The 13,699-nt window shown below is 45.1% G+C and overlaps 1 protein-coding gene and 1 pseudogene across 2 annotated transcripts in view; both read right to left on the bottom strand.

Moving 5' to 3' along the window:
* Window positions 1-424: 424 nt before the first annotated feature.
* LOC140418279 (uncharacterized) overlaps window positions 425-13,699 on the bottom strand; it is a 45,406-nt gene continuing 32,131 nt past the window's right edge. Inside the window, exons 1-2 of one of the 2 annotated variants that reach the window (XM_072501739.1) lie at window positions 3,152-3,303; window positions 425-2,280 (exon numbers count right to left, since the gene is read on the bottom strand). In XM_072501739.1, the coding sequence (XP_072357840.1) occupies window positions 555-2,171 (1,617 nt within the window). In that variant the 5' untranslated portion in view covers window positions 2,172-2,280; window positions 3,152-3,303 and the 3' untranslated portion in view covers window positions 425-554. Of the gene's footprint in view, window positions 2,281-3,151; window positions 3,304-13,699 lie in introns of those variants that run through there. The other variant, XM_072501740.1, reaches the window with a different exon arrangement.
* On the bottom strand, window positions 6,571-8,520 carry LOC140418287 (sodium/potassium-transporting ATPase subunit beta-1-like; annotated as a pseudogene).

Genomic DNA, 13,699 nt, shown 5'->3' with positions numbered 1-13,699 from the left:
TCGGCTGAACCTCTCCCTGCACTGAGAGCAGATGAATAGAGTGGAACCAGAGTGACTGCACTGGTGAACCATCAGTGAATGTGGGTTTTACAGCTCTGTCACAGTCTCAGCATTTAAACCCTCTCTCTGCAGTATGAACTCACTGCTGTGTGTGTGGGGGCTGGATGGAGGAAGATGGGAGTTCAGGACTCAGACAAGGGGGAAATTAAGAGTCAGTTTGTCCCGGTGGGCTAGTGGGAGGGAGGGAAGCAGCAGAGGCAGCAGATCGGATTGTCACAATTTTAGTTACAAAGAAGCTCCAAGAGCCCCTCACACTTGTTGTTAGTGATGAAGATGGAGGAGACTGGGGAGGAGGAGAGCATTCAAAAGGAATTAATTTGTGTTCAAGACAGTAAAAACATTCACCAAACTGCTCAACACAAAGTTGTTTTTTTAAACTTTTATCGATAACATGTCCTACAACTGTGCTGGGGTCTATTAACCTCAGCAGAAACAGATGCCAATAAAAAGATTTGGTCCTGGATGTGATTAACAGCAAAATCCAATCACTGCAGTCACTGGTGAACCCGCTGGTATTTCAGCAGGTGAGATGACGGAGTGAATCCCATCCCACATTTGGAGCAAGTGAATGGCCTCTCCCCAGTGTGAACTCTCTGGTGTTTCTGCAGGTTGGATGACTGTGTGAATCTTTTCCCACACTTGGAGCAAGTGAATGGCCTTTCCCCAGTGTGAACTCGCTGATGTCTCAGCAGGGTGGAAGAATCAGTAAATCCCTTCCCACAACTGGAGCAGATGAATGGCCTCTCCCCAGTGTGAACACGCTGGTGTTTCAACAAGATGAATGACTGAGTGAATCCTTGCCCACACTCAGAGCAGGTGAACGGTCTCTCCCCGGTGTGACCTCGCTGGTGTTTTTGCAGGGTCTTTGACTGAGTAAATCCCTTCCCACACACAGAGCAGATGAATGGCCTCTCCCCGTTATGAATTCGCTGGTGTTTCAGCAGGTCGGATGAATCAGTGAATCCCTTTCCACAATCCGAACAGGTGAATGGCCTCTCCCCTGTGTGAACTCGCTGGTGTTTCAGCAGGATAGACGAGGTAGGGAATCCCTTCCCACACTCGGAGCATGTGAATGGTTTCTCTCCAGTGTGAACCCATTGGTGTGTCAGCAGGATGGATGAGGTAGTAAATCCTTTCCCACACTCCTGGCAGCTAAACGGTCTCTCCCCAGTGTGAACCCATTGGTGTTTCAATAGGTGGGATGAACAGATGAACCCCTTCCCACACTTGGTGCAGGTGAATGGTCTCTCCCCAGTGTGAACTCGCTGATGTCTCAGCAGGGTGGAAGAATCAGTAAATCCCTTCCCACAACTGGAGCAGATGAATGGCCTCTCCCCAGTGTGAACACGCTGGTGTTTCAACAAGATGAATGACTGAGTGAATCCTTGCCCACACTCAGAGCAGGTGAACGGTCTCTCCCCGGTGTGACCTCGCTGGTGTTTTTGCAGGGTCTTTGACTGAGTAAATCCCTTCCCACACACAGAGCAGATGAATGGCCTCTCCCCATTATGAATTCGCTGGTGTTTCAGCAGGTCGGATGAATCAGTGAATCCCTTTCCACAATCCGAACAGGTGAATGGCCTCTCCCCTGTGTGAACTCGCTGGTGTTTCAGCAGGATAGACGAGGTAGGGAATCCCTTCCCACACTCGGAGCATGTGAATGGTTTCTCTCCAGTGTGAACCCGTTGGTGTGTCAGCAGGATGGATGAGGTAGTAAATCCTTTCCCACACTCCTGGCAGCTAAACGGTCTCTCCCCAGTGTGAACCCATTGGTGTTTCAATAGGTGGGATGAACAGATGAACCCCTTCCCACACTTGGTGCAGGTGAATGGTCTCTCCCCAGTGTGAACTCGCTGGTGTGTCAGCAAGATGGATGAGGTGGTGAATCCCTTCCCACAGTCGGAGTAGGTGAACGGTCTCTCTCCATTGTGATTGTGTTGATGAGTTTTCAGCTCAGACGGGTATCTGAACCTCTTCCCACAGTCCCCACATTTCCATGGTTTCTCCCCAGCATGTTTGCATTTATGTCTCAAGAGGCCAGATGATCGGCTGAATCCTCGTCCACACACAGAACACGTGGACGGTTTCTCTCCATTGCTTTCTCCTTCCATGTTCAAGATTAAATGATATTCAGATTACAAAAATTTAGGCAATCGCATCAGATCCTGATGTGATGTTTGGTTTGAGTTTCCTGCCTTCATCTCCTGCTTGTCCAACATCCTGTGAACACAATGTCGAAGGTTAAAAATTCAACAGAGACAAATATTTTTTTTGGTTTGAGTTTGCGGTGTTACACCCTATAAAAGGAGTTCCAAAATCCATTGCTGTCAGTCCAGGATAGCAATTCAGAACATTTACATATATATTTCATAGAATCCCTACAGTGCAGGAGGCCATTCAGCCCAGAGTCTGTATTGACCCTCCGAAAGAACACCCGACAGTACCCACTCCCTCACGCTATTCCCATAACACCACCGGACCTTTAGACATGAAGGGGCAACTGAGGGATGCCAATCCACCGAACCTGCACACCTTTGGACTGTGGGACTAAACCAGAGCACCAGGAGGCAAGCCTGACACACAGACAAGGGGAGAATGTGCAAACTCCCGCAGTCACCCAAAGTCGGAATCAAACCCGTGTTCCCAGTGCTGTGAGACTGCGGCGCTAACCACTGTGCCACCGCACAGGGTCAGTGATGACCCTGCACATGTCCTGCCCCCCGAGGAAGATGACTGTCATTAACCCAAGTCCATCAATTTTTCCTTTGTTATTTTATGGGATGTGGGTTTCATTGGATTTGTTTCTGACCCCTTATTACCCTTGTCAGAGGGCTGTTGAGAGTCTGAATCTCCTGTAGGCCAGACTAGGGAACGACAGCAGGTTTCCATCAGTTTACAATTGATGATAGCTGTAATGGTCATTCCTACTGAAAGTGGATTTATGTTCCAGATTCCTCCCCCTTTATTAATTTAATTTAAACTTCCCCAACTCCAGGGTGGGATTTGAGCCCCTGTCCCCAGACCATTGGCCTGGGTCTCTGATCCACTGGAATTACCCCCATCTCCCCAGTTACAGAGGTTCTGCAATTACCACCGGGGTCGGTGCAAATTGGGGACGGGGAGCTTCTTGTTCTGGGTTTGAGGCCTCCTCCACTGGGTGTTTCTGAAGCCTGTGCATCCACTCCGCCGCGTCCCTGCAGCTCCAGCACCCAAACTGCGCATGATCAGGCTGAACACGCACGGCGCATGCTTTATTCACCAACATCCGCTGCGCATGTGCACACATCTGCTATTGTGATGATAGGACATATTCTCTTTCGCCAGGAATGCTGGGTACCACCCCGGCCATTGAAAGGTGATATTGTTTGACGAAAATTGTATTTCATGTCTGATTATGATCGCAGTTATAGGGTTAACATGTAAAATTATTGAACTAATTGATGCATCAACCAATTTCTCAGGAAGCATAGTCCTGTCCTCAGTGTAATTAACTGCAGAATAAACCCCAATAGTTCGATATGTACTCACTGGCGCCTCAGCAGGTGGGGTGAACAAGTGAATTTTCCCCATACACCGAATATTTAAACTCTGTCTTGCCAATAAGAATTCAGCAATTGTGGATCAGAGCCTTTCGAACCTTTAAAGCTGGAGTGTTAATGAGTAGGGAAACTGAGTAAATCCCTCTCATACACATTATGTATCTGAATGGTCTCTCTCCAGTGTGACTGTGTGGCCAAGTCAGTAAATGACTTGACCGAGTGAACTCTTTTCCACTTTCAACTGGTGAACAATCTTTTTACAGTGAGATTTACACATGAGTTTCCAGCCCAGAGAGGGATTTCAAATCCCAAAATACACTTTCCAGATGACGCGGGACATACTTGTAATTCTTGCAATTTAGTTATGTTCACTTGCTGCTCACTATGTGATCTCCACACAGTTTAGGACAGTGGAATTACGGCCAGGATAAGATCAGACATGATTGAATGGCGGAGCAGATTCGATTGGCCAAATGGCCTAATTCTGCTCCTATATCTTATGAACTTATCGACACAACCAGACCTCATTTCCCTTGGAACAACATGAAGTGTCTACTGCTTTCCAGATCCCTTCCTTTCAACTCACTTTTCAATTCGACTGCTTTGCATTATTCTGAAACTAAATTCAGATTTTGTGACTGCTTTGTGGAACATCACCATTCAGTCCATGAATGTGATTCTGAGCATTCATTTGAATTCTCTGCTCCACTCCTAGTCTGACCTCTGTACCCTGGATGTCCTGCACTGTTCCAATGAAGCTGAATGGTAGGTCCGAGAACTCATCTGTTGATCTGGCACATTCATTTCAACAATTTCAGATCGTGACCATCATTCAATCTTTCAGACATTAGATGTTGATAGTGGTTCGTCTCTTATAATTTTTAATCGGACCTTTCTTTTGTTTCTTTTCTTGGTCTATTAGTAATTTTTACTTCTCTCTTTATTACAATATTGCCCGGTACCATCATCCTCTTTGTCATTTAATCACTCCATTTATCAATCCCATCATAAGATCATTTGTTCTTTCTTCCCCAGTGTTGCTCTTTTTAGCCTTAGTTTATTAGCTCTGATTACGTCACCTTTGCTCACGAGTCGCCAGGTATCTTTCTGATACCACCACGTGGTTCAATTTCAAGTTATGATTAATAAGTCAGCACACCGCTTAGTACGATTGAAATCAACGGTCATTTATTATATACAACAAGTAATGTTTACACAATAATACTACTATCTATATAATAAACCTATCACTACTGGCCAATACTTAACTTTAGGACGAGCCCACCAGGTCAGGGAAACGAATGGCTTATCCAATCGGATCTGGCCCGCGGGATTCAAAAGGCTGCTACAGGTCGATGGCTAGGAGTCTTTACCGGATAGCGATCGCTGGATTCAAACTTACGGTTGCCGGTTGCTGTTCTTGCTAAGGTCTCGAGCAGGCGTAGAAGGGAGAGAGAGAGAGATCTGAACTTGGCCCCTTACCTTATAGGGCCCAGGGGCTTCCCGCCTCCCGGGGCGGCCCTTGACCCTGAGTCCCAAGTGATTGGACCTGTTCCCAATCACTGGGGTCGATACGTCCAATTGCGAGGCGATTCCCTGATCGGTGGGTGGTCGTTGACCTGCCTTTGTTTCGGCCACTGCAGGCGCCGACAGGACTGGCCCGGTATTCAATTGCTAATATGTTGCAATTGTTCCTGGGGATAGGTGATTACACTGCAGATGTCTGGGTGGATGGGCTGTTAATAGCCCTGAGTATCGATCTTGGCCAACTTCCCCAGAGCCGAATATGCTATTCTGTCTGCAGCTGTCCGTTTCTGTCTTGTTACCTGCTTTTCCCAGCAGCCTTTCCGGTTAGCCATTTTAAGTCGGGTTTTGGCCAAATTAATCGGGACGCAGCCATTTTACGTGGCTACACCAGCCCCTCTCTTTTTCCAGACTCTCTGCTGGCACTGTTTAAATCTAAGTATTTTTTCCTTCTTTCTGTCTGTTAATCTAAGTTAGCAATCATATGGAATGGTGAAATGTATCTGCTGCTTTTAATGTCTACCCCATTCTGTCTCTCTTTGTTTCTATATTTGGCTCAGTCTCCTTCACTCTTATATTCTGCCTATCTGTGTCTCTATCGCTTTTCCCCTTTCTGCTCTTTCTTCTCTCTGTTCGCTCACTGCCAGTGAGGAGCTACGTTTCACTGGATTGATTCCTGAGATCAGGCAGTTGTCCTTGGAGGAGAGGTTCTGTGGGATGAGTCTGTTCTCTCTGGAGTTGAGAATAATGCAAAGCAGTCGAATTGAAATGTGAGTTGAAAGGAAGGGATCTGGAAAGCAGTAGACACTTCATGTTGTTCCAAGGGAAGTGAGGTGTGGTTGTGTCGATAAGTTCATAAGATATAGGAGCAGAATTAGGCCATTTGGCCAATTGAATCTGCTCCGCCATTCAATCATGTCTGATCTTATCCTGGCCGTAATTCCACTGTCCTTCCCATTTGCCATAACCCTTCAACGCATTACCAATTAAAAATCTGTCTAACTCCTCTTGAAATTTACTCACTGTCCCAGAATTCACCGCACTCTGGGGCAATGAAGTCCACAGATTCAGCCCTTTGGGAGAAATAGTTTCTCCTTAACTTTGCTACCTTCACTCAGTCATCCAGCCTGTTAAGACACCAATGAAGTCACACTAAGGAGAAGGTTCACAAAGGGCCGAGATCAACATCGACTCTGTGGGAAGGGATTCACTCAGTCATGATATGAGCTGAGACATCAGCAAGTTGTCAAGTGCCTGCAGGGATTGGATTTTGCTGTTTGTGCTGCTGTTAATCAAATCCAGGATTGATGGTCTGACAATATCTGCTGATGTTAACAAATGCTATAATTGGCTACAGTTAAATACTTTCAGATGTCACTGATTTTCAGCGTTACAACGTCCCATTTTAAAAGCACCATCTGTGATATTCTCCTTGAGTCATGAACTCTTTTTTTTAGGTTCATGAGTTTTATTTGTTGATGCTTTAAATCGGGTGGAGTATTGATCTCCCAACAAGTTTACAGATGTTACATTACACACCATGAACATCATCCTACTGCATTGGTTTAAAATAAAGATTATGATTTTACCAGTGACTTTGGTATCTTTTATAATTACACTTTGCAAAAAATTTTACAACTGCATAAATATAAAATCTTCCATGAAAATGGTTTAAAACATTCCTGGACACCACCATGTGATGGTTCCAGCAAACAACTTTAATAACTAATCACAATAGCTTGATAGCCAGACGCAGATCTCAACATGGATTGAAGATTAAACAGATCTAAAAGGAAGCGTAATAAAACCCATCACCATACACTTAACATTGCCAAAAAAAAAGCAACTTTTCCCCCCTCTCCGCCACAAACTTCAGAGTGAAGGATGTTCATACACATGGGCATAACAGAAACAAAATCAAATACCATGGCAATTTTCAGAATATTTACAACTTGGAAAGCAAAGTGTGCTTAAAAACTGCAACATAATTTGAAGGACCTGTGAATGTACACTCAAACTCACATGAGGCACAAGGCAGCAATACCCAAGAACACAAACACTGCTACACATTAGGGGAATTATAGTTTACAGTAATGGGCATTCCCATAGCTCAAGTATTATCATTTACAGTGGAACAAATATGTACTACTATTGTTTTTATGTTACATACCGAGGTAAATGCAGAAAGCTAGTGTAAAGCATATAAATTAAGTGTAGGTCCTATATATACGACAGTTTGTTCAAGACTAATTTGAAATAATGGGGAAAATTGTATTATGCAGTTATCACCATACACTTTACACTCAATGCGCACTTCCGTGTTCTGTTTGACGTTCATAAACTGAATAGCAACAAAGAACCGAAGGTATTTTTCCTGCAGACACTTGCCATGTATGGGTAGTACTGCAAAGGAAAGCCGCTGAATCCTCCCAGTCCAAAGATGTGCAGGTTAGGTGGATTGGCCATGATAAATTGCCCTTCGTGTCCAAAATTGCCCTTAGTGTTGGGTGGGCTTACTGGGTTATGGGGATAGGGTGGAGCTGTGAACCTTGGGTAGGGTGCTCTTTCCAAGAGCCGGTGCAGACTCGATGGGCCGAATGGCCTCCTTCTGCACTGTAAATTCTATGAAAACTATTTCACAGGTCCAATTTTATCTCGGTCTTCTTTCTTTGCTGCACAATGAATGGGAATAATAAACGGATTATAATTGATTTGCAAATCTTCTGCAAGTTCGGTGGAATTCTTTGGAGGCCCGGGATAAAAGTTAAGAATCCTGTTGAGCTTCGGAACAATGCGGGGTCTTCAGCATAACCGTAAATAGGATCATTTAATCCAGAGCAAGTCTTCAACCACGTCCTGTAAAATCTGCATGCTCTCTTCTGTCCTGAATCGTCCAGTGGGCCTGCATGAATGTAGGCTGGAGGAATCTCTTCACAGTTCTCAAAAGGAGTGTTGCCACCCTGACTGGAGTCATTGTAAAGATCCAAGAACGTGTTCAAACTTTTCGCAAAACTTTCGTAGGAGTTTGGGTCTGACATACTAAAGGAACTTTCTGTTTTGAACAAATACAGCGTTTGTGATAGTCCTGGGGGTGCAACTCTGTCTTGGTGTTTGGGTTCAAATTGACTAATCGTGAGCAGCAGCGCTTGAATGGTTCCAATGAAGATCCCAGCGAGGCAGCCATAGAAGATCAAGAAGAACCAGAATATCTTGAGCCAACGACTGCCGGTCCTGCCTAAAAAGTGCTTTTTTATTTCGGAATCCCAGAGGAATTTCTTCCAGTCTCCACCTGCCTCCTTGCCCTTGGCCCGGGCCCGGGCCATGCTGTCTCGAGGAGGCTGAGCGGGGGATTGTGGGAGAGTTTGAGGAAAGCTTGGCCTCGCTGTTGAGCTGATGCTGGCCGGCGGCGCGCGCACTCCCTCGCGCGGCGGCCGTTGCTTTTCAAACAAGAAAGGGGCGGGGGGGGGGGGGGGGCGGGGGGGGGGGGGGCGGAGGAAGGGAGGGGGAGGGGGAGGGGCGCGGGCTGATGGGTGGGGGGTGGGGGGGGGGGCGGAGGAAGGGAGGGGGAGGGGCGCGGGCATCGGTGGGGGCGGGGCGGGCGGGAAGTGGAGTTGAGAAGCTCCAGGTGTCAGGAGTCCCGCGGAAGGCGAAGCTTCATTCAGGAACTCTGAACAGGAACAAGACAATTCTGAACTTTTACTTCAATCCGAAATTGATGTTTGATCCAAAATCTACAATTCAGAGTTTGAAAGGTTCCACTGATTGACATCTCCAATTAGAAAGTGCTGATTAATCCTTGCTGACAATTGTTACTCACACATTCCTCACAGTAACATGCCCATTGTGAAATTACATTATCAAGGAGCATTAAACTAAACTGTGAAATATTTCACAGGCACATCAATAAAAACTTCATCAATCAACATTGATATTGATGAAACTTGGAAGTCACTGAGTTCAATGATTTCTGACACAGCAGCAGCAGCCAGGGTTAGGGGGACAGAGCGGGGGAGTGGGCCGAGGTTGAGTGCTCTTTCACAGGGTCATTGCAGACTCGATGGGCCAAATGGCCTCCGTCTGCACTGGAAAGATCCGACAGGATTCTACGGTAAAGGTGGAACCCACAACACAGACTGGTTTGAGAGCCACTCAGCAGAGATGACATCTGTCATTGAAGCAAAAAGCAAAGCCGACCTGATGTACAACATAAACCCAACACCGAGAACACGGCATCACTTGAAAGTAGTCAAGACAGTTGTGTAAAACACGGAGAGATTGTGCAAATAAACACTGGATCAGCCACCGTCAATAACTCCAAACGGCCTGTGATAACAGAAATCTATGTGCTGTGTGTGAAGGGAAGAAGAGGGCTCTGGGTCTGACCATCACCAATGACGTTCGCTGAAATCCCAGATGGTGACATCCTGACAGATGTAAACAGATGTCCTGCTGGGTTGAACATGACTGTCAGCTGTGCTCCATCAGACGGACATCTCCCAGTCGCTGTCTGACTCTCCTGCAGCTTCCTGTCATGGTTCAGTTGGACAAGGCCATTGATTGCTCAACAAGCAGAAAGGTGCCTGGCAAGGATGGAATTCCAGCTGAACTGCTCAAACACAAAGTCCCATCGACTGTCACACCTTCACGACCTCCTCCTCTGTTGGGAGGTCGGAACCATTCCATGTGCATGTTGCTAAAATCATTACAACTGATAAAAACAGCAGGGACAGAGGAGGTTGCAGCAACTACAGGAATGTCTCACTCCTTAGCAGCACCGGGAAGACCTTCACTCGGGTCATGTTTAAAAGATTCATCTACTTGCAGACTGAGTGGATACAAAAGCACAGTGCGGTTTCTGTGCTGACAGATCTACAGGAACATGATCTTCTCCACACACCAGCTGATAATAATAATAATCTGCATTGTCACAAGTAGGCTTATATTAACACTGCAATGAAGTTACTGTGAAAGCCTCTTATCGCCACATTCCAGCGCCTGTTCTGGTACACAGAGGGAGAATTGAGAATGTCCAAATTACCCAACAGCACCTCTTTCGGGACTAGTGGGACGAAACCCACGCAGACATGAATAGAACGTACTGACTCTGCACATTCAGTCACCCAAGCCGGGAATCAAACCTGAGACCCTGGCGCTGTGAAGCAACAGTGCAACCTGCCCACTGTGTTACCGTGCCACCCAAAGTGAACAATTGGTGTTTAATCTAAAGAGTCTGTGCTGAGAAAAGTGAAGTACTAATTACTGAGTGAAAGTAAATCTTTAAGTATGAATTGCAATTTACTTGTACAATTGTAAAAGGCAGAGAAAAGTTGGATTCACTGAAGTTAATCTTCAGCCTTAATGTTGTGCATTGGATTTCACAATCTTTTGGAAGCTCCACCTCTTTAAGTCTTTTTGGTCTAAGAACGTTGAAGCTTTGGTTACCTCTGAAAGCTGATCGTTTTACTTTTATTTTTCTTTTGTTTTATTTGAGTCACTTGGAAAAGTGCCTGAAGAAAGAGGGGAAAAAACAATTTGGGCAAAGCTGAAAAAGTTGACAAATGAATTGAGAATACAAAGTTTAAAATGGTGTTTGATTCATTTCATATCTGAAAATAAAGTTACGTAAAGTCAACACAGTTGTGCGCATTTGAGCACGTTTGCTCCAACACCTTTGAGAGCAGAGAAGTTAACCCTTTCCACTGACAGCACGGTGATGATTTAAACTAGAGACTTTGCCTTTTCAAGATTTGGCTTCATCCCATTTGGTATCTGTCAAGACAAAATGTTTAAGAATGGGAAATATCAGAGTTATCTCCAAACTGATTGCAAATTCCTGTTGTTCTGTCTCTGATCTACAAATATATTATGTGAATATTAAATTGGACAGTAAAGTTCCTCAGTTGTTGCTTGAAAGTCTGTGTTGTTCTGAATGATGACAGTATTAACCTTCTCCCTAACCTGTCCTAACCCACCAACTGAAACCAGAGACTCCTTGACCTCAGGGTGACATTCCCTGTCTGCCTAGTTATTCCTTTAAATCAACCCCTGAATTGTTGGTGGATTGTTTCATCCTGCTGCCATATTTCAACAACAAATGTTGAAATGTTTGCTCCACACCCACAGGGTTTCATCTGTTTAAAGCCACAAACAGAAAGGTCCATTTTTCTCCTGGCGTTTGAGACATGATGCAGAGTTTCAGCCAATGTGGAGAGGCCGTTCATCTGCTCTGCGTGTGGGAAGGGATTCACTCAGTCATCGCACCTCCTGACACACCAACTTGTTCATACTGATCAGAGACCTTTTAAATGTGAGAAGAACTAGAAAAGCAGAAAGGATTTGCTGATACATCAAGGCACTCACACTAGGGAGAGGCCATTCACCTGCTCCAAGTGTGGGAAGAGATTCACTTGTCCCTCCCACCTTCTGACTCACCAATTTGTTCACACTGATCAGAGACCAATTAATTGTTCTGATTGTGAGAAAACATTTAAAAGCAAAAAGGATCTTCTGAAACACCAGCGCACTCAAACTGGGGACAGGCCATTCACCTGCTCCAAGTTCGGGAAGGAATTCACCCGATCACCTCACCTTCTGAGACACCATTGAATTCACACTGGGGAGAGACCGTTCATCTGCCCTGTGTGTGGGCAGGAATTCATTGATTCATCCGACCTTCTGATACACCAGCGGGTTCACACTGGGGAGAGACTATACACTTGCCCCGTGTGTAACAAGAAATTCACTCAGTCATCCCACCTTACAACACACCAACTTACTCACACTGATCAGAGGTCTTTCAATTCTCTGATTGCGAGAAAGGATTTAAAAGTAAATGGAATCTGCTGACACATGGTTCACAGTGGGGCGAGGCCGTACACCTGCTGTGTGTGTGGGAGGGGATTCGCTCAGTCAAACAACCTGCTGAGACATCAGCAAGTTCACAGGCAACAGCAGGGGATGGATTCTGCTGTTATTGCTGCTGTGAATCACATCCAGGACTGAATGATGTCTGGATGCCTGTTCCCAGTGGGGTTCCACAGTTCTCTGGTACATATGAATGATTATGACATTTGCAGATGATACAACAATTCTGCGTATGGTTGACATTGCGGGAGAAAGCCATGGACTGCAGGAAGATATCAGTGGACTGGTCAGATGGGGAGAACAATTGCAAATGGAATTCAATCTTTTTTAAACTCCAGCGCCTTTTCAGGTACACAGGGAGAATTCAGAATGTCCGATTCACCAAACAAGCAAATCTTTCAGGACTTGAGGGAGGAAACTGGAGCACGCAGAGGAAATCCAGGCAGACACGGAGAGAACGTGCAGACTCCACACAGACATAATAATGTTTTATTGCCACAAGTATGAGGTTACTGTGAAAAGCCCCAAATCGTCACCTGTTGGGGTAAGCTGGTACGGGAATTGAACCCCCGCTGCTGGCCTTGTTCTGCATTACAACCCAGTGACCGAAGCTGGGAATCGACCCTGGCGCTGTGAAGTAACAGTGTTAACCACTGTGCTACAAATAGTGAGAGATAATGAATTTCAGAGTGAAAACAAGACAAGTGAATGAACTATAAATAGGATGAGACTTAGAATTGGTGAGCAACAGAGAGACATTGGAGTGCCTATCCACAGGTAGCTGGATAGATCGATCAGGCAGCCAAGAATCCTTTCTTGGACGAGGCCTGGAATATAAGAGCAAGGAGATTATGCTAGAACTTTATAAAAGGCGAAGAGTACAGCGAGAGGATGGAGAAGCATTATGGTCACTGTATTAATGAACTATAAGTCATGATTCATTAATTAGTATAAACCTGAAGTCAATTTGATTATTTATATAATTGCAGTCAGTGTTCTGTTGATCAAATCGTGAGGATAAAGTTGAAGCTGAATGACAAGCGATTGTAACAGTGAAAAAGTCTGAATTCTTCAGGAAGTTAAAATCCGAGCTGTTTCGGTAACAAGAATGAAGAAAATCATTTCAGTTAATTCCTGATAAAAATAACGTGACTTCAGGCAAATGGAACGAGCTGATTGGTGAGTGGCTGATGAATCTTTATTTATTTTAACCTGAAGTTTATTGTTGCTTCAGTCAGTTAATAATGGAATAAATAAAGGCAATGACAGGGTATCCCAGTCCTGTGGCGAGCACATCCTGGTCACTGCATTCATCAATGATAAAGTGAGATGATTCATTAATTATCACAAAGCTAAAATCAATCTCATCATCGTTCATAGAATTACAGTACGTGGTCCATTCATCAAACCTAGGGGATAAAGATGAAGTTGCGATTGTCAGAGTGAAGACATTTGAATTTTTCAGTCAATTAATAATTTCAGAGGTTTAGATATTAACAATCAACAAAAAAGGGTGGCATGGTGGCACACTGGTTAGCACTGCTGCCTGAAGGCGCTGAGGACCTGGTTTCGATCCTGGCCCCGGGTCACTGTCCGTGTGGAGTTTGCACATTCTCCCCGTGTCTGCCTGTGTTTTACCCCCACAACCAAAGATGTGCAGGGTAGGTGAATTGGCCACACTATATTGTCCCTTAATTGGGAAAAAAAAGAAT

The sequence above is a fragment of the Scyliorhinus torazame genome, chromosome 5 (assembly GCF_047496885.1).
Source record: "Scyliorhinus torazame isolate Kashiwa2021f chromosome 5, sScyTor2.1, whole genome shotgun sequence".
Lineage (NCBI taxonomy): Eukaryota > Metazoa > Chordata > Chondrichthyes > Carcharhiniformes > Scyliorhinidae > Scyliorhinus > Scyliorhinus torazame.
This window is presented reverse-complemented; position numbering and strand designations above follow the sequence as displayed.